The sequence below is a fragment of the Dipodomys merriami genome, unplaced genomic scaffold, assembly GCF_024711535.1.
Source record: "Dipodomys merriami isolate MVZ:Mamm:240054 unplaced genomic scaffold, mDipMer1.0.p SCAF_2, whole genome shotgun sequence".
NCBI lineage: Eukaryota > Metazoa > Chordata > Mammalia > Rodentia > Heteromyidae > Dipodomys > Dipodomys merriami.
The window spans coordinates 15,924,058-15,948,386 of NW_027203381.1; the positions used below are offsets into that span (position 1 = coordinate 15,924,058).

Below are 24,329 nucleotides of genomic sequence, written 5' to 3' on the forward strand. Positions count from 1 at the left end.
GGTCATTTCTAAGTTAATATGGTGAAATATATTACATCATTAGTACAAAAATGAACTTAAAGATTTCCTTGCAAAAAATACAAAGCTCTATGGAATAAATTTTGAGAAATGATGTGATCACTATTTCAATGAGTTAGGTAATTCTGAGACAACCAAGAAGCCTATTTCTTTTGCATAATTTTATTTCTTCTTTCATTCCCTTACCCTCTTTGTTCATTTCTACTCTTCTTATTGTTATTATTATTTTCACTTGGGAAAGTGGTACAAAACCCAAATGTGTCCAATGATTAATTTTTTTTGGTTGGTCGTGGGATTTTAACTCTGGGCCTGGGCACTGTCCCTGAGCTCTCCAGCTCAAGGCTGGCACTCTATCACTAGAGCCACAGTGCCACTTCCAGTTTCCTGGTGGTTAATTGGAGATAAGAGTCTCACAGACTTTCCTGCTGGGGCTGGCTTTGAATCATGATTTGAGGATTACAGGCATGAGCCACCAGTGGCCAGCTCCCAATGAATATCTTTTAAAAAGAGTTTAAAAAAAGACATTGGAAACATTAAACCAAATAGAATGGCACATTTACTTCTCCATAACATATCCCAAAGCAAAGACTCAAGTCATCACCATAGGTCATGTCCCTAAAGAAGTATCAGACAGGTATATGAATAAAAGTGAGGAAGGAGATCAATTGGATAAGTGCCCAGGAGTGGGACTGTTCCTGGGTCATAGGGAAGCTCTATGTTTCATCTTTTGAGAAACCTCAATACTGCTTTCCAAAGTGGCTGAACAAGTTTACATTCCCACCAACAGTGTAGTAGTGTTCTTTTTTGGTCGCATCACTGCCAGTTACTTTTCTCAATAATGGCCCTTCTAACTGGGGTGAGGTGGAATCTCAATGTTGTTTGGATTTGTACTTCTTTTATGGCCATTCATACTACTTCTGTGAAGTTTCTCTTTAAGTCTTTAGCCTATTTATTAAATTGGGTTGTTTTTTCTTTGAAGATTTGTTTATGGGGGGTTTAAGCCACCAGCACAACCATTTTCATTCCAGCATTGCATACCACAGCCAAGATATGGAATCAACCCAGATGCACCTCAGCAGACAAATGTATCAAGAAAATGTGGTATATATATATACAATGTAATTCTATGCTATCATCAGAAAGAATGGCATTGCCCATTCATAAGGGAATGGAAAGACTTGGAAAAAAATATATTAATCGAAGTAAGCCAGACTCAAAGAAACAGAAAGTGCATCATTTCCCCTCATTTGTAATAATTGTGCCTTTAAATCTACAAGTAAACCCAATGGATAGTAAAAAAAAAATACACTTGGACACAATAAATTAAAAAGGCTCTAGACATTCACACATTGAGACCAAAGGAGAATATTCTTAGCAAAGGATCACAAGGGTTCAATAGCTATGTGCATGTGATCATAAAAAACTGATGCTTAATGAAGAACTCCAACAAACAAATACAAGAGGATTTTTTTAATTTTACTTTTAGTGGTTTTTTTCTGTCTTTTTTCCCCAATTTTGTCACTGTTTTTTTTATTTCTGTAACCTTTTCCTTGTATGTCAGTGTATCTGATTTGGGGAGGGCAAGGAAAAGTACAGAAATGCTGGGACAAAGGGTGAACTATTTCATCAGTGTTACTCAGTAGACACTATGTTGGAAATGAAATATACAGCTAGGGGGAGAAAAGGGTGGGGTGGGGAAATCCTGGGAGAAAATGAGGGAGACGGTGACACTGTTCAAAAACAAATACACCCAACATCTGACTTATGAACCCTTCTGTATATCACCTTCATAGTAAAAATTTAAAAAAGAAATTAAGGACTATGTTTTCTGTTTTAAAGATATTTTCCAAAACAAATGTTTTTTCCTTGTGGTAGTGGAAACCTATCCAAGGGCTTCTTTTATGTTACTCAAGAATTCTACCATTGAACCATATCCTGAGCCTACAGCACAGACTCTTGTGAGCCATGGTCAATCTGTGAAGCCAGGTGGGACTGGGCTGACCTCTGCATTAATAGATATCCTCCAGTGACTCAGAAGTCCACAGGAGTTCTGCTCTCATGACAGATGACTAGATGGCTATATTGATAATTCAACATGAGACATTATGTAGAATCATATGGAACTCTTTTTTATAATTGCCTTCAGATACCGTGTTCCATCACCACTATCCCAGATAAACTGGAATGGATGCATCCTGTGATTGAAATGAATTTACTTTTAATGGGTCATTATTCCAAGACTATGATTCAGTGACCACAATTTTAAAGTTGCAATGCTGAATCTGAAGAGTATCTGAAGCATAGAGAAATTAAACTATGGACTGTTGACTTCTGTGTCAACAGAAAAATGTATAAATTTTCAAAGCTTAATGATTATCATCCTCAACATAATTACTTTTAATTTCGTTTCTCCTTTCTTACTGAATGCAAAACCTTTTTCTGTCATTTTATACTCCTGGGTGCTTCTTTTAAATTTAAATCCCTGTCTTCATGGAATTTCAAATACATTTCCAATTGAAAATGAAAGCTAGAAGCTACAGTGGGACATTCTCTTTGGTTTCTTCCTAGGAATAATGATTGTACATTTAACTTCACATGGCTACTTTCCTCCGTGTGCACCCTTAATTTCAAGTTAACCTCATATCCATTTTCTGGCAGCTCAGCCAACTTCCCTTTAGTTCTGTTTCAGCGGGGACTAGGTATCTTCAGCTATGTGAGATAATATATGCTCTAAGTAAAGAACTCAATGACATGCCTCCTCTAACTTTGTGCTTAGTATTATTTTTATTGAAACCTAACCTAATCCAGGCTGATCAAAGGAATCAGAATTCATTTCATAAAAAAATGAAAAACTCCATTGGGCTGTAAACCAAGGAGTTTTGAGGAGGAAGGGAGTCATTTCTTGGGAGCTATTTTTTCATCACTCTGTGATTCTATTATTTTCCTTCCTCTTTATACCAATTCAGTACTAAAAATGACATCTACTCTCTGTAAATATTCCGACATCTGTTCATATTTCCTCTTTCTTTAAACATGTGCAGACGCATACACACACACACACACACACACACACTCACACACACACACACACACACACACAAGCACAAACACATTGCTATTTGTAGTTAGAATCTGGAGGAAGAAGGGGAATATCTATTCCTATCACTGCCATATGGTTCTTTTCCTTCTGTCTCACAGGCAAATTTTGGTCTAATAGTATAATTTTGTAGCAGGTCTGAGGGAAGTGATCTTTATTTTTAGAATAATTTTTAATAAAAGCATAGCTGACAGAATTCTAGAAAACAAATGTCATTATGAAGTGTCAATTTAGTTTATGGAATCAAAAAATTATACGTATATATATATCCATAAGAAAACACTTAAAACTTTCTAGAAGATGAATAAAGTTTTTTATATAAGCACTTATATTTGATAACTAACTAAAACTATGTCTATATTATCTATTTAATCAAAATGGAATCAAAAAAGTTGTGCCAGAACTTAAGAAAACATATGTCTATTTTGCATCCCAGGAAAAGAAGGAGATCAACAGAGATACCTTCTATGGAGGATATTGCTAAGTATATTGTTTTTGGTTTGACTTTTTGGATACAATAACTTTTTCAGAAAATGGGAGCTCTTAGGAGATAACACAGTCAGTATGTTACACTACTCAATGTTAAAGGTGAAAGCAACACAAATCAATGAATTTAGTGATAGAAAAAAGCCTGGCAACACTGGGATCATAGATATGACATGGAGCACAAGAGGTTCTCGGTGTTTTGGTATTCAACCAGAAATTCTGACCTTGGTCCATATGCCCCCAGATAGCACGAAAAGACAATTAATTACTTTTTAACAAATTAATATCAAACACCAATGATATATTTATCCATAAAAAGTCTTTTAAAATATTATTACTGATAACTTTTATGTATCATTACTATGAATATATGTACCTATGATAATTTGCTAATGTATTAGATTTTGTTGCATCTAAATGGAAGTTGGTGAAACTCCAAGTGTAAGAATGATTAGCTCTGTTATATTATAGGCATTGGTTGTAAGATCTGACCTACTATAATTAATTCCAATAGGACATAATTGTCAATTAACTCTTGAAATCTTCCTGGCCTTTATTCCCAAAGAAAACAGACGAAAGGTTAATCTGCCAAAGAGAAGGACATAATGATATAAGCCTAGGTCTCTTGCGTATTGCAAAATGTAGCCTGTCTTTTTTGTTTTGGTGACATTTTTTGTGACAATATAAATCATCTTATATCAATTTTTAATTAGTGTAAAATTAAGATATCCCAAGTTTTGAGAAATTAGATTTTTAATTAAGTGTTCAAAGACTTTAAAATTCCATATATCAGGTTATGTGAACAATGCATCTTGCTCAATTAGTTACTGATCATGAATTAATGTACTATTGTATCCTGTTGTGATCTTTTCTGTGATCACTAGGATTTCTCTGGAAAATTGAAACTCTTAAACACTAGGATTAAAAACCTGCTATGCTCCTGGATTGGAAGGATCAACATTGTGAAAATGGCAATATTCCCAAAGGTTATCTACAAATTCAATGCGATACCTATCAATATTCCAACCTCATTCTTCAAGGAAATAGAAGAGGCAATCCAAAAATTCATATGGAACAATAAAAGACCCTGAATAGCAAAAATGATCCTCAACAGAAAGAACAGTGCTGGTGGAATATCAATACCAAATTTCAAACTCTACTACAAAGTCATAGTAATCAAAACAGCTTGGTACTGGCACAAGAACAGACCTCAGGACCAATGGAATAGAATTGAAAACCCAGAAATGAACCTACAGACCTATAGCCATCTGATCTTTGATAAGGGAGCTAAAAAAAATAGAATGGAAGAAAGACAGCTTCTTCAGTAAATGGTGCTGGCAAAATTGGTTAACTATTTGTAGAAAACTACAGCTAGCTCCTTTTAAATCACCCTGAACCAGAATCAACTCCAAATGCATCAAAGACCTCAGAGTCAAAACAGACTGAAAACATTACAGGATGGAATAGGAGAAACCCTAGGTCTCCTTGGCACAGGCCGAAATTTTCTTAATAGATTACCCAGAAACACAAGTCGAAGAAAGGTTGGACAAATGGGACTGCATGAAATTGCAGAGCTTCTGCATGGCAAAGGACATAGCTAGAAAGATTAATAGAAAGCCCACGGACTGGGAGAAGATCTTCACTAGCCATACAACGGGCAAGGGTCTGATATCTAAAATATACCTGGAACTCAAAACATTAAATCCCCTAACAACAAATCCTCAAAGAAACAACTGTCCAATAAATAAGTGGGCGAAAGACTTAAAGAGAAACTTCTCTGAAGAGGAAAGAAGCATGGCCAATACACACATGAAGAAATGCTCAACCTCTCTAGCCATAAAAGAAATGCAAATCAAAACAACATTGAGATACCACCTCACCCCAGTTAGAATGGCTATAATCAAGAACTCTAATAACAACAGATGCTGGAGGGGATGTGGACAGAAGGGAACCTTACTTCATTGCTGGTGGGAGTGTAAACTTGTTCAACCACTTTGGAAAGTAGTATGGAGGTTCCTCAAAAGACTCCACATAGAGCTCCCCTATGACCCAGCAATCCCACTTTTGGGCATTTACCCAAATTATCACAAACAAGACCATACTAAAGCTACCAGCACAACTATGTTTACTGCAGCATTATTTACTATAGCTAAGATATGGAAACAACCCAGATGCCCCTCAGTAGATGAATGGATCAAGAAAATGTGGTATATATACACAATGGAATTCTATGCCTCCATCAGAAAGAATGGCATTGCCCATTTGTTAGGAAATGAAAAGACTTGGTAAAAATTATATTAAGCAAAGTAAGCCAGGCCCAAAGAAACATATTTATAGCATATATTTCTAACATATTTATAAGATGATTTATTTGTTGCTTTGTGTGTCCCTCCCCCACAGTATAACCCCAGCTTTCACTGTGTTTGATGTTGGTATAATTTGTGAAGGGGAAGGCAAAAAAACAAATCATTTAAATAGGGATAAAGGTGGATCCATTGCAACAATGAGATATACAAGTCATTATGTCGAAAAACAAACTTTACAACTTTGGAGGGGAGGGGAGGAGATGGGAAAGGATGGGAAGGGGAAATAAAGGAGGAGGCAACAATGCTTGATAAGAAATGTACTCATTATCTTGCCCATGTAATTGTAACCCCTCTGTACAGTACTTTCACATTAAAAAAAGGAATGAATGTGGAATGAAATAGTAAGTAAAATTATTGGTCATAAAAATATTCAAAAATATTCAAAAAGACTGAACTAGTCTCATTTATTTATCATATTACTCCTGTGCAAAAACCAGTATTCCTTGAACTATACATTACTGCAGGAAAAATAGGATTGAGGTACAGTAAGGATGGAAAACATGTAGCAGTGGGTATCTATAGAGGAAACCGTTGCAGCAAATCTTGTCTTCTCTTAGGTACAAAAAAGAAAAAAGAAAAGAAAACAGGGTAGATTATGGTCAAGTAACTACCAATGCACAAATGTATAATTGTATAATCAAGATTATCAAGTGTTTCACAGGGAAATAATCTTGACATGACAATAAACTCTTTGAGATTGGAAGAGTCTCTAAAATCCCCAAATACTTACACTATTTACTCAGGATTTCAATATTTCTGATAATATAGTTTGTTGATAAAACACCAAACCACAGTACAGAATGACTTTATTTTGCAGTATAATTAAAGTATTAAATTGAATTTAACTTAAGTATTATAACTTGCAGGTGATGAAATCAAGCTTTATACTTAGTCTCTTGTCTGGGCCTATGAACCTGACTGCTTATCACAGTGACATATCGGAAATATGAAATGCACATTAATTCATTCATAATAACTCATCATGAACAAGATCCATGAAAGCAGATGTGGTAGTCCAAGTGAACACACTTCCATGCAATCTTCAAAATCATATCTAGGAAGCTTAGATACAACATGGTGTTAAATATAATATGATCATATTTTTCATCCTTTTCTAAGGGAATGTACAAAAGGAATAGAAAAAATAATTTTATCCAGTTTAAAATTATGAAAGTTTGGGCTGGGTAGGTGGCTCAGTGGTAGAGCGCTTGCCTTGCATGCATGAGGCCCTGGGTTTGATTCCTCAGCACCACATAAGCAGGAAAACAAAAACCTGAAGTGGCACTGTGTGTCAAGTGATAGAGTGCTAGCCTTGATCTGAAGAGTTGAGGGACAGTGCCCAGGCCCAGAGGGCCCACAACCGTCTCTCTCTCTCTCTCTCTCTCTCTCTCTCTCTCTCTCTCTCTCTCTCTCTATATATATATATATATATATATATATATACATATATATACATATATATGTATATATATATACATATATATATGAAAGGTTAAGAACTTCTTGTTTCTAGATTGATACAAAAATGTACATAAAGCTAGTATTTTAAAAAAGAAACTGTGACCAGACACCAGAGGCTTACTCCTTCAATCCTAACTATTCAGGAAGCTGAGGTCTCAGGATCATGGTTCAAAGACAGCTGGGGCAGGACAATCTGTGAGACTCCTATCTCCAATTAGCCACCAAAAGCTAGAAATGGAGATGGTTTTTCAAAGAGTGCTAGCCTCGAACATAAAAGCTAAGAGACAGCACCAGACTGAGTTCAAGCCCCATACTGACATACAGGAGACACACAGACAGAGACAGACAGAGATAGAGACAGACAGACACAGACACACAGACACACAGACACACACACACACACACACACACACACACACACACACACACACACACACACACACTCAACCTGACCTAGAGATGATTCTTCCAGTACATTAAAGATAAGAAGTAAGGGACAACATTTTATGCAACACATAAACCTGACATTCTTGTTCTTTACTTCTTTGTTTCTGTCTTTCTGGGGATGCACTTATGTCAGGATAGCCACTGAATATCTTTGGAGGACTTCCATCCATCAATAAAGATAACATAAACCAGTCTACATTCCCAGACAATAAATTCAAGGCTCTCCACAAGGGAGAGCAACTTCTCATTCCACTTTCATTATCATCTGGGACTGTCCTACAGACAGTTCTCCCCTCACAATTTAGAAAATTAATCATGTTTCAGGAAGCTCAGATTTTCTTCCAAGAATTGTCTTACTCACATTCTGTGCTGATTTGAAACTAAAGTATTTTACTTCAATTTACCCCTCACTGACTTATACTAATGAGATGGTCACATGAATGAATGCCCAAATTGCCAATAAATTTAGTAGGCAAATTATGTGTCATCTTCATTATTCCTTTCAGATCATTACTTTGTATGCATCATAGAAAGACTGTCAGAGCATTACAAGCATAACCCAGGTCATTGTACTGTGCTATGTAGTATTTGTAGAGGCTGCCTTTGTTTGTTTGTTTGTTTGTTTGTATTTTATAAGCCTCTTAATCTATCCATACCACTTTCCCAACAACTGGTGCTCCCATCGTATCTTTCTGCCATATTTAAATAATTATGACAATATTTCAAGCCTTTTCCTATCATTATACCTATCATAGTGATTTGTGATCAGTGGTCTTTTATGTCACTATTTGAAATATTTTGGTGACATAAATCATGCTCTGATAAGATGGTAAAATTAATTGATAAATGTTGTGAGCTCTTTACAACTAGCCATTGCCCACTCCTTCCTCCCTTCACTGCTCCCTATTGGCCGAGAAACAGTATCTAAAGTAGGCCAATAACCTCCACCAGACAAAAATCTCTAAGCATTCAAGTTAAAGGAAGACTTTCACACTATTCATTTTAAACCTAAAGCTAGAAATGATTATGCTTAGTGCGGAAAGTGTGTCAAAAGCTAAGCCAGACTGAAAGTGCAAACTCCAAACAGTCAAGTTGTGGATGCAAAAGGGAAGTTCTCTAAGGAAATTAAAAACATTACTCTAGTGAACACACACATGATTACATAGTAAAAAATTAGCCTTTCTGCTATTAGGTAGAAATTTTAGTCGTCTGAACAGAAGATCAAACTGACTACAACACTTCTATAAGTCAAATCCCACTCTCCAGAATAAAACTTAAGCCCTTCAGCAAATCTGTGAAGGCTGACAGAGGAGAAGGAGTTACAGAATAAAGTTTACAGCTAATAGAGGTTGTTTATGAGGCTTAAGGAAGATGCCATGTCTATAAGAGTACAGGCTGTAGCAGCAAATGTTGATGAAGGAGAAATAACTACCTAGAAATTCTAGCTATGATCATTTATTCTGTAGCCCATGGAGCAAGGCCTAATAATTTCACTTTCAAGTCTGATTATATAAGAATTAAAGAAATACATCAATTTATTAAAAATACTTTTATAAGAAAAAAAGAATTAAAGTAAGACAACCATGTTCTTTGGAGCAATATATACAATAGCCAAGATATTGTGTCAGCCCAGATGCTCTCAATGGATGAAGGGATCAAGGAAATATAGTGTGTATAGAAAATGGAATTCTGCTGTGTCATCAGAAAGAACGATAGTGTACCATTTGTAAGGAAATGGAATGACTTGGAAAAAATTATATTAAGTGCAGTAAGCTAGACTCAGAGAAACAAAGGTTGCATAGTTTCTTTCATTTATGGTAGCTACATTGTGCCTATAAATCTATAAGTAAACACATTGAGTGGTATGAAAGGAGTTACAAATGGATTAACTGAAGTCTACTAGACTCTATAGAGAGAACAAATAGTATAATTTTTCAGAAAGATTAAGTCAAAGCACAATAAAGTAAGTATCAGGTTACTTGCAACTGGGGTGGTGGGACTAAGGGGAGAGAGATAGACAAATGAGGTAGAGGAGGGAAGGTGGAGGAAAGGTGTAAGCAATGGAAATTTAGGTCATTCCCTTTATGAGAGTCTGCTCAGGAAATACATAAAAGAGCATCACTAAACAGATTATTTTGTATTTTACAAGATGCTTTGTTAAGTCACTAGCTAAATAGCTCTGAAACATGTTTAGGGTTTTTCAGTGGAACTCAAATGAAATTGTTCTGCATTCTAACATAAAAGAGATGGATACAGTGGACATATTTTGATAGAAGCTGAAGTGTGAGCAATCCAGGTGGTCAGAATTTTTTTCTGTACTTTTCACAGGAATGTAACAGTTAAACTATAGACAATGAACCACATTTTTTGGGCCTTCAATTAAGATTGCTTGTATTGAACTGTTATATTGTACTGTTAAAACGTCATCTTATTTCAAGAAAAATTAAAATATATGTATATATATATATAAAGAATTCAGTGTATGCATGGCAAAATTAAGAAAAATAAGGGAAAGGGTGGGTTCAAAGTGGGGATGAAATTGTTGAAGGGAAGGCACAGCTCAAGATGCATTGCATACATAAACTGCTTTGTTAAATAGCAAAAATTCATACCTATTCTAAAAAATTAAGAAAAGTGAGGGAAGGTATGGGATGGAAGGAATGAATGAGAATGCTGATAGGGAGACAAGATGCACTGTATCATAACTGTTAGCTGTGTTGAATGGCAACTCTTTCTACAGCTACTTTAAGATAATAAAAATATTTTAAAAGGTACTAAACTTTTTGAGGTTAACACTGTCATATATAGTGTTTCTTTTCTTTTTATTTTTTTTGGGGGGTCCAGTTGTGGGGCCTGAACTCTGTGCCTCACTGGGCGCTGTCCCTCAGCTCTTCAGCTCAAGGCTAGCGCTCTACCACTTGAGCCACAGCGCCACTTCTGGCTTTTTTTCTTTTTGCTTATGTGGTGCTGAGGAATCAAACCCAGGGGCTCATGCATTCAAGGCAAGTGCTCTACCACTGAGCCACCTTCCCAGCCCTCATATATAGTGTTTCTATGGATGTGCTGGGTAAATTAAATCAATAATGTCTTGGGTAGAATGCATATTGTAGGTACCATTAAGAACATTTGTGATGTGTGGATGAAGGTCAAAATGTCAGCAAAGAAAGGGCTTTGGTAGAAGTTGATCTCAATGCTAATGTACAATTTTGAAGGGCTCAACACTTCTGTGGAATCAGTAGTACATACTGTGGTGATAGTAAAAGAGCTAGAATTATAAATATAGTCTGAAGGTGTAACTAAATTGCTAACAAGGCTGTGATTAAATTTTAATGGCCAAAAAAACATTGCTTCTTATGTATGTGGAAGAGAACATAGCTTGCTGTAATGGATTCTACCCATTTTGGAGATGCTGTAAAAACTACTGAAATGACAACACAGGGTTTCAAATGGGACATGAACTTGGTGGATAATGTAGAGCTTGAGACAGCTGATTCTAAGTCAAAAAAATAACTGCTGTAGCTAAAATATTTCAACTACCATTTCGACTACTGTAGAGAAATCTCTCCTGAAAGAGAGATTCATTAGTATGGCAAACTTCACTCTTGTCTCATTTTAAGAAGTTGCCACAGTCATCCAAAATTTTAGTCCCTTACTGCCCTGATCTCTCAGTAGGCATCAATATTAAAATAAGAACCTCCAACATAAAAAAGATTATGGCTCACTAAAGGCTCATTCCTTTTGGTTAGCAATAAAATACTTTAATTAAGGTATGTGTACCATTTTTACATAATGCTATTGCATAGTAACTGCATATACATTAATGTAAATATAAATTTTATGAACCCAAACATTGTGTGACTTGCAGCAGTCTGTTATTGATTTATTGCCATAGTCTAGAATTAAATCGGCAACATCTCCAAAGTAGACCTGTGATCAACTCTGAAATATAAATAATACTTAACAAAACAAATACTTATTGCAACCATGAGTTAGTAATCCACTAGTAATTAATATAAGTGTGAAACTTTTAAGACTAGAAATAACAGAAACCATGTCAAAATTTATTTCAATATAAAGAAAATATTACAGAGAAAATTCAATACATCATGTAATCCCAATTATTCCACGAGAAATTCTTGTTCTAATTCTATAGATATTTATTTCATGTCTATACCTAGCCCCAAACCATCCAGTTACTGTTAAACAAAGGAAAAATAGATTGCATTTCTAATAGAAAGATTCAATTAGGACATTAAGGAAACCAAAATAAGAATTCCACTGTAGAGGCCAGTTCTTTTAGCCATCTAGTGTCTAAAGCAGATTTATCATTCTGCAATTCAATCTGCTTCTTGGCACTCGAATGTGATGAACCATGAATAAAGTGAACTTGACAACCACAATGGCTCTTCCAGTCCATCATCCATTTCCCATCACATATGATAAGACATTTCAAAACGTTTCAATGCTTACTGAGCACTTCTCATTGACATTTCCAAAAAATCCATTACAACTGTTTACTAGTAATTTACACTGTTAAAAAGTTTAATTCCTCAAAGTGAAAATTCAATTTGTCTTAAACCATTAATCAGCAAATTAAATCAGGAATTTTCTACTTTTGAATGAAATAGTAGTACTATTCATCTGGAAATTATGAACTAGCATGGGGAAACTCTTAAAATATATCACTTATTTTACATAAGAAACACTCCTAGCTCACTTCACTCTTACTGTGTTTCCTAAGCTCAGATGCTGTCTCATCTCTCATAAACCACACTGATAGGAATGCAAGACCTGACCTAAAAACGCCCCAGCCACCAACATCAATAGCAGCTCCTTGTCAGTACTCACAGCATTGTACTGCCTCTTCCTTCCCAGTTTCACTCCCTTCCTTCCATCACTTTTTGTGCCTATATGGCAGAATGTGTGTAGTTACCCTAAAAAGCTTCTGTCCCCCTCTCTTTGCCTTGTGACTGCTGTTGTTCTCTCCTGGTGAATCTTCTCTGAGCCTAGTCACCTCTTCTTCTTTAAGATGATTGGCATGTGCCATTCCTCTCCCCTACAGAGTGCTAGTGTTTGTGGCTTTCCTCCCTTACAGAGCAGCCTATTTTCCTTGTGTATATCACCACCACCCCCCCCCTTACAGAACTGCAAGCTGTTTCAAGACAGTCTTCCAGCATCTCTTCTCTAGCAAGTTTATAGGCATATGAGGCATATGGCAAATAGATAAGATTACCTGTGGAATAAAGAATTTCTTTAGCGAATAAACTGAAATAGGCTACTGAAAAAAATCAAATTAAACTGCTATTTGTTTGAATTTAATAGGGCTCAATTACTTTAGATACCTGATACGTATTTGGCACAATTTTAAGTATGTTTCACACAGACTTTACGGAACATTTAGTATTATTTTGAACTAGGTAAGTCATTATAAACACATTAACAAATACTATTTTTTAATTAATTGTGTTAAGAACAAAGGTTAGGAAGAGCTTTAAGTAAAGAATATAAATAAGTCCATCAAGCAACATGGTACTTTAGTGATCATGGAAAATACATTATTTCATATGTTAACTTCTGGTACCACTTTTAGTGTTCCTATGTTAATAATATGATGGACTTTCATTTTAATGCGTTTATTTTTCCTATTCAAATGCAAATTCATGTAACCTATTATTACTTCACACTGGTATTTTCAAAAAATTGATATGTATATAGAAAATATTAACATGATTTTTAAAAATGATAATCATTACTAGAAAATAAGAGCAACTAGGATTTGTCATCAGTTCATTCTCTGACTCAATTCTGTACTTACTGCAGATTTATGTATTCTGCCTCAAAACCTACTTAAAAACATGAGGACAAATACTTTAAACACATCATCCTTCAACTTGTCCATCGTGGTAAATAGTAAAGGCTTAGCCAAGTATGACAAAAACATGTAGGCACTGCCTATCTCCATATTTTTTAAATTTATATTTGAATTCATAAAAATTCTCAGTAGATGATTTTTTTGATTTTAGTTTTAATTTTAATTTAGTTTTCAATTAGGTAAGAAATATCTACACCTCTGCAAAATATACCAACGCTTTCCAGGGCTTTTGCTTTGTTTTGTTTTGGTTTTGTTCTGTTGTTATGGCTGTTTGAGCACAGCTTTTGAATTTGCCAGGCTGGTGCTCTACCACTTATGCCTCTCCTATAACCATGTTTAATTTTTTGCTAAATATTTTTTAGATAGAAGCTTAAGAGGCTTTTGGCCTCAAGCTATAATCCTTCTACTCTCAGCATCTTGAGTTGCTAAGATCACAGGCATGAATGACGAGTACCTGACTACTTTCTTGTTGATTTTTGTCTTTTCTTAGTCAAATTAGTAATGTCATATTAATCTAAATGGATTACAATTGTCTCTGGCCATAAACAAAATGCAAATCAAAACAACATTGAGAATCCACCTCTCCCCAGTTAAAATGGCTAATATCAAGAAAACAAACAATAACGAATGTTTGTATGGATGTAGCCAAAAGAGAGCTCTGTTACACTGTTGGTGGGAATGTAAATCTGTTCGATCACTTTGGAAATAAGGATGGAAGTCCTCAAAAGATATAACACTGAGCTACTTCTCCTTAGCTTTTATCCAATAGACTACAAACAAGACCACACTAAACCTACCAGTACAGCCATGTTAACTGCAGCATTGTTTACCAAAGCTAAGATACAGAATCAGCTCAGATGCCCTTCAGTGGACAAATAGATCAAGAAAATATGGTAGATTTACAAAAGAGAACTCTCATCCATTAGAAAGAATGATATTGTATTGTTCATAAGGAAATGGAAAGATTTGGAAAAAATTATATTAAGTGAAGTAAGCCAGACCCAGAGAAAAACAGGTGGCATTGTTTTCCTTGTTTGTGGTAGATAGAATGTGCCCATAAATCTAAAAGTAAACACTGGGTGGTAATCAAGTATTTACAAGGAAATTATCTGAAATGGAATATTCTCTATGGAGAGTGCAAATAGAATAATTCCTTAAACGTGTGTTTTTCAAAGTGAACTTATAACACCAAATGTGAATTTGATGACTATGATTTCTGAATGTCTTTCGAAACTTTCACAATTAAAAATGTGATAAGCAACTTGTTTCCTTAAGCCTATTAGAAAACATAACTCTCTTGTCATATTAAAATAATCAAACATATTCTTGCCAACTTTTTGTGAGACTTTTCTTAGCTTCCCATCTGACTTAACAGATGCAATAAATATTAAGTATATATGATTATAAATATTTAAATTTTCTTGGATGTAGTGGATCCCTAAATAAATGCATGGCTGTGTTTGGAATAAATGCTACATTTCCATCTGTGACTGCAAAATGGATAGAACATAATAGTGTTGCCAAAAGTTATTAACACATTTAAGTCAGTATCCCAGCCACTAGAGAATGATGAACACACAAGAGAAAAGGATGTTAAAAACACCTTCTTGTGCCGGGCACTGGCAGGTAATCTGAGCTACTCCAGAGGCTAAGATCTGAGGATTGCAGTTTGAAGCCAGTAGAGGTAGAAAAGTCCTCTTGAACTTCTTATCTCTAAAACACTACTTATAAAAGCTGAAAGTGGTGCTCCGGCTCATGTGGTAGAAAGTTAGCCTTGAGCACAAGGAGGCTCAAGTACAGTACTCGGGACCTGAATTTAAGCCCCAGGATGGGCATGAATAAATAAATAAATAAATGATAAAAAATATAAGAAAATACCCTCTACCCTCACTTCAAAAATACCCTGACTTCCTGATAGTTTATCCTCTGCATAGCCAAAATATGTGTGTTAAGTTCATATAATTAGAAGTATAGAGGAGCCAACTTCTATGCTTTAATAAGCCCGCATTCAATTACAAAGCTATGCAGTGTGTGTGTGTGTGTGTGTGTGTGTGTGTGTGTGTGTGTGTGTGTGTTTCAAACAAGTCATTCTAAGCCTTACCAGTGTAAGAAAAGTGATAATACAACTATTACACAGTCATGCAATAGCAATAGTGATTGAAAGAGGAGAGAAGAAATTTTATAGAGCATTCAATCCAACCTCTCATTATTTAGGAGAGGAAAATGAGCCCAGAGTCCTGGAGATTTTTCCCAAGGAAAGGAGATAAGAGATAAAACCAACTTCCCCTACAATCATAATAATCAACGTTTACTGTCATGATTTGTATTTCTAAGCTCACCTCTGACACAGACCAGCCTCTGTGTCAGTAACTATTTTGTCTCTTGAACTTAGCAATTCTTCTCAAAAAGGAATATACAAATGCATGGGTACCTGGTAGTCGGATATTAACTTAGAGACACATCACCAATGCTCATTCTCATTTTTTATATTAGAAGACGAGCAATTAATATATAAGAAATTTAGCAATGCTCATCATACAAAGAAGCATGCAGCAAACATTAATGCAATGAGGAAATGAGTGAATGAATGAATAAATGAATGAGGCCCAATTATGCATGCCTGATTCTCCAACAAACTTCAGCAAAACCTGGAAAAATATGAACGGCTTTTGACAAACCCTCTTCGGATGCCTTGAAGGAAGAACGTAATATAATAAAACCAAACTCAAAGAACAGAACAGAACCTGAAACGACTGGTAAGTCAAAGAAGAACAATCGCTCGCTTCAGTCAAGACATCATTCTAAAGAGAACAAAGCCTGCTGAAATAAATACCTGATAGAATTCTGACTTCGGCTTCATTTCCTGTTCTTGAACTGGCTGGATTCCTAGCTGTGCACCGATAAATCCCAATGTCCCCGGGTTGAAGCCGGCTGATCTGCAATGCTCCAGAGGGCAGGACCACCACGCGGGAGTCTCCTGAGCCTGGAGCGAGGTCTTGTTGATTTTTCTGCCAGTGTATGGTAGGCATGGGCTCCCCGAGGACTTCACACTTGAGAAGCACCGTGTCTCCCATGAAGGCCGTGACAGATTCTGTCTGGGAAAGGAACCTCAGGGGTCCTAGAGGGGGGAAAACAAAGAAGGAAAAATGAGAGCCTCAATAATTGCCAATGAATAGAATCCTACCTTATGCTCATGATGGAAAGGTAGCGTGCAGAGAGGGTGTTTTCTTCACATCGATTCATTTGCTCTTCACAATTCATCATATCACATGTTCAGACCACTATGAGTTGGTCTGGTGGAAGACAAATCACGAAGATATGGCCATTCATCTCCGAAGCTTACTGTTTTACTCTTGGTTATAATATAGCCATGTAAAATAAACAGAAGCAAACGATAGTGTTCTAATTTTGTAGATGAAGAAATTGAGGCTGAAACAGCAATATTCTATAGGCAACTTCATTTAGTTATTATAGGGCCTTGTACTGGTGATATGCTCTGGCAGGTATCCAACCCTTGGTCCAAAGCTATGAAGACATGGGGATTCTTGAAGGACTGGTCACATAGCTCGGCCTAAGACATTTTTAGCAAAGAAAGGAGCTGTATCAATTGCCAAGTGTAAGAAGCAGTAAACTTCATCCATAGCCTGATTGTTTAAGGTAGACGATCATCACTTAGCACCAGTTGGAGTGATGTTGTGGTTTTGTTTTTTTTAAAGAGAGAAGTCATAAAGTTGACATGCAAATATCTTGTGCTTTTGTGAATTTTTTTGTAACTTATTTCATTTCTTTGCTATGAAATTGGATAGTAGTAAGCTCATATGACATGATGATATTCCTGAAAAATAATGTGGAAAATCATGCATTCATGTGAGTGATTCAAGAAGTCAAGGGGATAAAAGAAAATATGTAAACTGGTCATTGCTGAGTATAAGCACAGTGTCTAAGAAGCCTATGTATCCTAATTCTGTAGAAGGGAAGGGTAGGGAATAATTTGATCTCACCCTGTCAACCCCTCTATAAACATATAGATATCTGTGATGAAAATATTTTGGATAATTTATCAATAAATTCATATGAATTAAGCAACATTGATAAATCATTCACAGATATATTCTTACAACTAATAGTACCCAATGGTTTTAAGTCCTGAATTCCTGTTCTACTTACCCTGGGTATATTTTGATAATCCCAACTGCATTTTAATCATACTGGAATAGTTTTCATTGGATATACACTTCAAAAAATATTGATTCCTTCATGAGTTTCTGGTCTATATCAGCTTGACCTAATCATATCTGAAGGTACTGTGATGTTTTAAGGTTCATTTTAATTAAGTCAAAACTTCCCAAGTCCAGAATTAAATTTTGTCAAGAAGTTTCGATTTTTCCATCAACATTAGTCAATAAGAAATCCTATTGTGTTCAACTTTCACTGTTAGTTTGAACTTGGGTCTATTAATTCTCAGAAACTTAATTTTCTCTTATAAGCCTATAAGAAAATTTAGGTAGTTACAGAAGGTCAAAGGTAAAAAGGCCTGTGTCAAACACAATTTAATATGAGAAGCAATAAAAAAAAAAACATAGAGAGGATGCCCCAGGCAAAAGTAGAATTTCATGGTCCTTTCAAAGAAGAGTCTTCTAACCACAAGATAACTGAATCTACAGAGGAGAAAATCACATCAATGTCACAGATGAAATGGGTGTAAGCTGCTGAAAGATACCATCATTATAGCTATACCTGCATTAAAAACAATACAAAAACATCAGCTAGGCACCAGAGGCTTACAACTACAATCCACCTGAGGTTTGGGGAAGAAAAGAAACTCTTATGTCCAACTAATCAGGCTAGAAGTAGAGATTTGGCTCAATGATAGAGCATCAGCATTGAGCAAAACATAAATGACCTATGTTTCTTCGGGCCTGGCTTACTTCGCTTAATATAACTTTTTCCAATTCTTTCCATTTCCTAACAAATGAGGCAATGTCATTCTTTCTGACAGAAGCATAGAATTCCATTATGTGTGTGTGTGTGTGTGTGTGTGTGTATAGATATATATGTACATGTATATATGTGTATATATATATAAATCATATTTTCTTGAAACATTCATCTACTGTGGGGCATCTGGATTGGTTCCGTATCTTAGCTATTGTAAATAATGCTGAGATAAACATGGGTGTGCTCGTAGCTTTGGTATGACCTTGCATGTGATCATTTGGGTAAATGCCCAAAAGTGGGATTGCTGGGTCATAAGAGAGCTCTATGTGGAGTTTTTGAGGAACCTCCATACTGCTTTCCACAGTGGTTGAACAAGTTTACACTCCCACTAACAAGGCAGTAAGGTTCCCTTTTGGCCACATCCCCTTCAGCATTTGTTGTTACTAGATTTCTTGATTATAGCCATTCTAACTGGGGTGAGGTGGAATCTCAGTGTTGTCTCGATTTGCATTTCATTTATGGCTAGAGAGGTCAAACATTTCTTCATGTGTCTATTGGCCATTCTTATTTCCTCTTCAGAGAAGTCTCTCTTGAAGTCTTTATCTCATTTGTTAATCGGGTAGTTGTTTCTTTGAAAATTTGTTGTTGGGGGATTTAATTTTTTGAGTTCTGAGTATATTTTAGATATGAGACCCTTGTCTATTGTATGGCTAGTGAAAATCTTCTCTCAGTCTGTGGGCTTTCTGTTGATCATCTGAGCTATGTCCTTTGCCTTGCAGAAGCTCTGCAGTTTCATGCAAACATAGGTCCCATGGTTTCCCTTGTTTGCAGTGACTAGTACATATCTAGGACAAGCAGAGAAGGTCAAAGGCTATGTACATATGACCACATGAGATAATGTTAAGCAAAATGTACCCCAAGACAGGGACACAAGAGATGTCTTTTTCTTTCTTGCTAGTGTTTTTAATGTATTTACAATGCACTATGTGATTCTTTTGTTTCTATTGTATTTTCTTCCCCCATGGTATGACCCGTTTTCACTGGATTTGATGCCGGTGTTCTGCACATTGTATATACATTTTTGTAATTTGGGGAGGGGAAGGGATATTGCAAAACGCTTAAATGGGGGTGCAGGTTGACCCATTGTGACAACAAGGTGTACAGGACACTATATTGAAAATAAACATTACAATGTCGGGGTGGGGAGTGGGATGAGTTGTGGAGGCAGGGAAGGAAGTGATGGTAGGCAGAAAATGAAGGAGGAGGCAACAAAAAAAACATAAATCTGAGTCATGTCACCAGCACACACACACACACACACACACACACACACACACACACACACACACACACACACACACACACACACACACACACACACACCTTGAAATCCTGTACATATTAAGGTTATTGTTGAAGATCTTATTGCTGGACAAAGAGAAAAACCTTAATGTTGAATCAAATGTATCAATGGTATTCTACACACACACACACACACACACACACACACAAACATAGATGTATGTATGGATTAAAATTACTCATTGATTCTGAAATCAAAGCTCTGGATTTGGATCTATGAAGCTATCTGCATCAACATCTATCACCTCTCACTTGTCAAATTCTATTCTTCTTTGCCAGTTATTAGAAGAACTAATATATGATTGTTGTATCTACCATTGGAGCACAAAAGCAAATTAAATCAGTTAACTTGTATCTTCACTATTCAAGTTTCAACATCATTCTAGGCTATTTTTAGTTTATAGTTTTGGATCCATTCAAAATAATAGAAATATAGTCCATGGGTCTACTACTAATTAATGTCAGTGTGGAGTCAAAGCATGTATATATATATAAAAATAATAGTTTGGCCCTGGGTGCTGATGGCTCACTCCTATAATCCTAGCTACCCAGAAGGCTGAGATCTGAGGATCACAGTTCAAAGCCCACCCAAGTAAGAAAGTCTGTGGGACTCTTATCTGCAATTAACCACCAGAAAACCAGAAGTGGAGCTGTGGCTCAAAGCAGTAGTGCTAGCTTTAAACAAAAAAAAGCTCAGGGACAATGCCCAGGCCTTGAGTCCAAGTCCCATAAATGGCTTAAAAAAAAAAAAAAGAATAGTTTGTGTATACCTCACAAAGAAGATGTGCCAACAATAGTGGCAGACATTGTAAGGCTTGTGTTGCATAAGAAATTCCAAAGAAACTTCTTGCATTTTCAATTGAATAGTTATCCTCTCTATGCTCTTCTTTGTTCATCCTTAGTTGTTATTTTGTTCCCTTGTCATTGAAAAATAGGAATAAGTTTCTCATACATGCAAGTTAAGAGGATTTGGTAAATTGCTAAAATATTTTCAGTGTACAAATAGATGGTACTCTGTAAGTTACTTGCCTTATATATAAACATCTATTTTATATCTGAATAGCTGTAGTAGGTGAAAATGGACTTGCGAGCTAACTCTATAGCATAAAACAAAACATAGAAAAGAATTTGAATTCCTTTGAGGCTTGACATTTCATGTTCCTATCATGGTAAATAATGAAATTGCTCCTATTCTGCATGTCATTTCAATATGAACTTTATGCGGACTTAAGATCTTAACAAACAGATAAGAACTATATCCTATTTGAAAGCTGAACATAAAACATTTGGAAATCACAAATAGTTGATTATTGTTTATACTGGGAGATTATAAAAATAGTTTGTAATATTTTCTTTTTGTCTCTACAAAGATTCTACATAGTATCAAATCAAATCCAAGTTTACAAGAGTTTGTGTGGTCTGACTTAATCTTCCAACGTTGGGGCACTTTGAGTTTATTCTGAGTAGTTTATTAGTGATAAAAATCTCATGGACTTTTCTGGCCTGGCTGGCTTTGAACAATGATCCTCAGAGCTCAGCTTCCTGAGCAGCTAAGATTACAAGTGTGAGCCACTTTTGCCTGGCTTAGTAGTGAATTTTCAATATATGAATATGGGTATCTAAAAAATGAATGCTAAAATCACCTTATTTGTAAGAATAAAACACAATGCTTTCAGAAGTTGTTTCATGCTGTAATATAAGAAAAAAATTTCCTGTGTTTCGTGCAATTACAATGCTTAATAGATTCTTATAAGAAATTGTTACTTGCTCAACAAGAGCCAATTCAGTTTCATCAGATCATGCATTTTCTTTCCTTTATCCTTTCTTCATTCAAATCCCATCCAAAGATAAAAAGGTATTCCTAAATCACTTGTTTGGTGTTCTCTCAGGAAACTCTGACATTCTCAAATTTGTCTTATACTCCAAATACTGGGCCAAGTCTTTTGCTTAATTATACACCCAGAAATCTAGTACAATGTGCCTTTTAGGCTCATTCTCCACAATGTTGGCAATACACATCTTAGCTCTATTGAATCTGTCTTGAATCTAACCATGGCTTACAGTTGAATTATATTTCTTGATGTCTTTCCTCTAAAAATGAATGTCTGTCCCTTAACATCTACCTATCAAAACTTACTCTATTTCCTAGGCTTACCAGAAACCACCTATCTTTAAAATTTTATAGCACTCGTAATTTACAGTTGCCATAACATAGGCTAAGTATATAAATAAAAGCTGAACATGTCTGTATGTTTCTGTTAGGTTTTCTGTAGTTTATGTCCACAGGGTATATTAAATATTTACTGAAAGATTAAAACACCAAGCATAAATATTTGCTGAGGGTCTGTGTGACTCTCAATGCTTTGTAACATTTACACATTGAAAATGGAGTTTGCGTTTTGGCTGTATCAGGTGGCAACAACTCAGAGAGTTTGGGAGGGTCAATAATTATGTACTGGAATGCCTGGCTTCCTAGGGTCATGGTTCTGCTTCACTACTTTACCAGTTGGATGACTGAACAAGCTCTCAGTTTTACAATTTATTCTAATCGCCTTCAAAAATGGTATCTCTAACCTTTACAAGTACTCTCCTCCTTCTTTCTTTTGCTTCTTTTTTCTTTGCTTTGTATGTATACTTTTACTGGGGTGTCATACACACAGTTCAAGCGTTCTACCACTGACTTACACTTCAAGCTCACATGAGTCATTTAAGTAATTGCTATTGGTAGATGCATTTATGTATAAAAACTGTTATGGGAGCAAAACTCTATGAAATCAGTTAGTGTACTGTAGCAAGATTACAAAATAGATTTGGTACTGAAGTACTATACATCTTCAAGAAGAAGGTCTTCTACTTGTCAACAGTCTCCATTCTTAAGGCTCCCAGTTCAGAAGTGATGGGGATAAACATTGTTGTTTGGTAAGTACAGTTGGGGTTGTGTAAGCATGAGTTCCACATCTGAGGATCCAGTCAATTGAGAATAAGAATTGAGTATATATATATATATATATATATATATATATATATATATATATATATATATATATATAAGCTATATATATATATAAGTATAATATAAGTATATATAAGTATAATATAAGTATAATATAAGTATATATAAGTATATATATATAAGCTATATATATAGGTACATATGTATATATATATATAAGCTATATATATAGGTACATATGTATATATATATATATATATATATATATATATATATAGCTTATATTAAGCAGAACCAATTTTTTGTGATTCCCAAAGGAACAAAATGTAGTATTATGCATCACTTATGTTCTTTTACGTATTCTAAGTCATATAGAGTAAAGAATACAGGAAAGTGTGTATAGATTGTACATAAATACCATGTCACTTTATGCAATAGATGAATTCTGCAGAGAGGTGATGTGGATACTGAGAGAACCACGTATGTTCTACCTTTAATCATATTCTTACAGATAATAGTCTCATCTAGTCAGATCTTCTGAATCATTTACACAACATACAAACTTGTTTTTAGTGCTTTTAGGGGCTTTCCAACTTTAGCTTTGGGATAAGTTAATTTTTGTGAATGAACTGTAAACAAGGTTTGAACTGTCACACCTATCTTGGCCTGGAATGTTACCTTAACTTTATTTCTAGGCACACCTAAACCTGTCTCAGCTGCTCCACCCTGCAGCAATTTCCAGGTTTAGATGCAATCTACACCTCTCTGGGTTAACCAAGAGGTGACCTAAGGATTTCTAAAGAAGAAAGAGCGCCTTGTTTTCAAAATGGAAAAGTTTGATATATATGGAAATTTCATTTTATTCCCGTCCTCAAAAATGATAAATTCAGACTCTTAATTCCAGTTTTATAGATGTGTCTAATTGTTAACCTTAGAAATTTCATTAATGTCACCAACCCTCATTAGGGTTCTATAGCAAGCATTATATGCCATTAACAAGAGATTCATAGCCCTTAAGAGATAACCATAAGTAGCCACTCTGTTTATTTCTATTTCTATAAATGACTCCTCAATTATTATTTCTTGTGACTTTAATGCTCAAGGTTTTCATTAAGCTTCTATTCAATTCATTTTTTTATCTCGGTTACTTTGTTAAATATTGCTGGAAAGTTAAACAGCTATAATTCCAATTGGTTTCTAGAATACTTGCTAGCTCTGCAGAAAAAAAGTGAGGTTTTATTCCCTGTGGCCTCCCCTAACTAGACAGAATTTGATCTTTCTCTCTGTCCTCAGTCTTCCCCCCACCCTCCAATTCATTCCCCCTGCCCT

General features: G+C 35.5%; 1 protein-coding gene across 2 annotated transcripts in view; it reads right to left on the minus strand.

Annotated features, from left to right (window-relative positions):
• Window positions 1-24,329, minus strand: part of Dcc (DCC netrin 1 receptor) — a 1,013,564-nt gene that overhangs the window by 517,303 nt on the left and 471,932 nt on the right. For both annotated transcript variants that reach the window (XM_070029124.1, XM_070029123.1), the window contains exon 3: window positions 16,581-16,865. In XM_070029124.1, coding sequence (XP_069885225.1) covers window positions 16,581-16,865 — 285 coding nt within the window. The remainder of the gene's footprint in view (window positions 1-16,580; window positions 16,866-24,329) is intronic.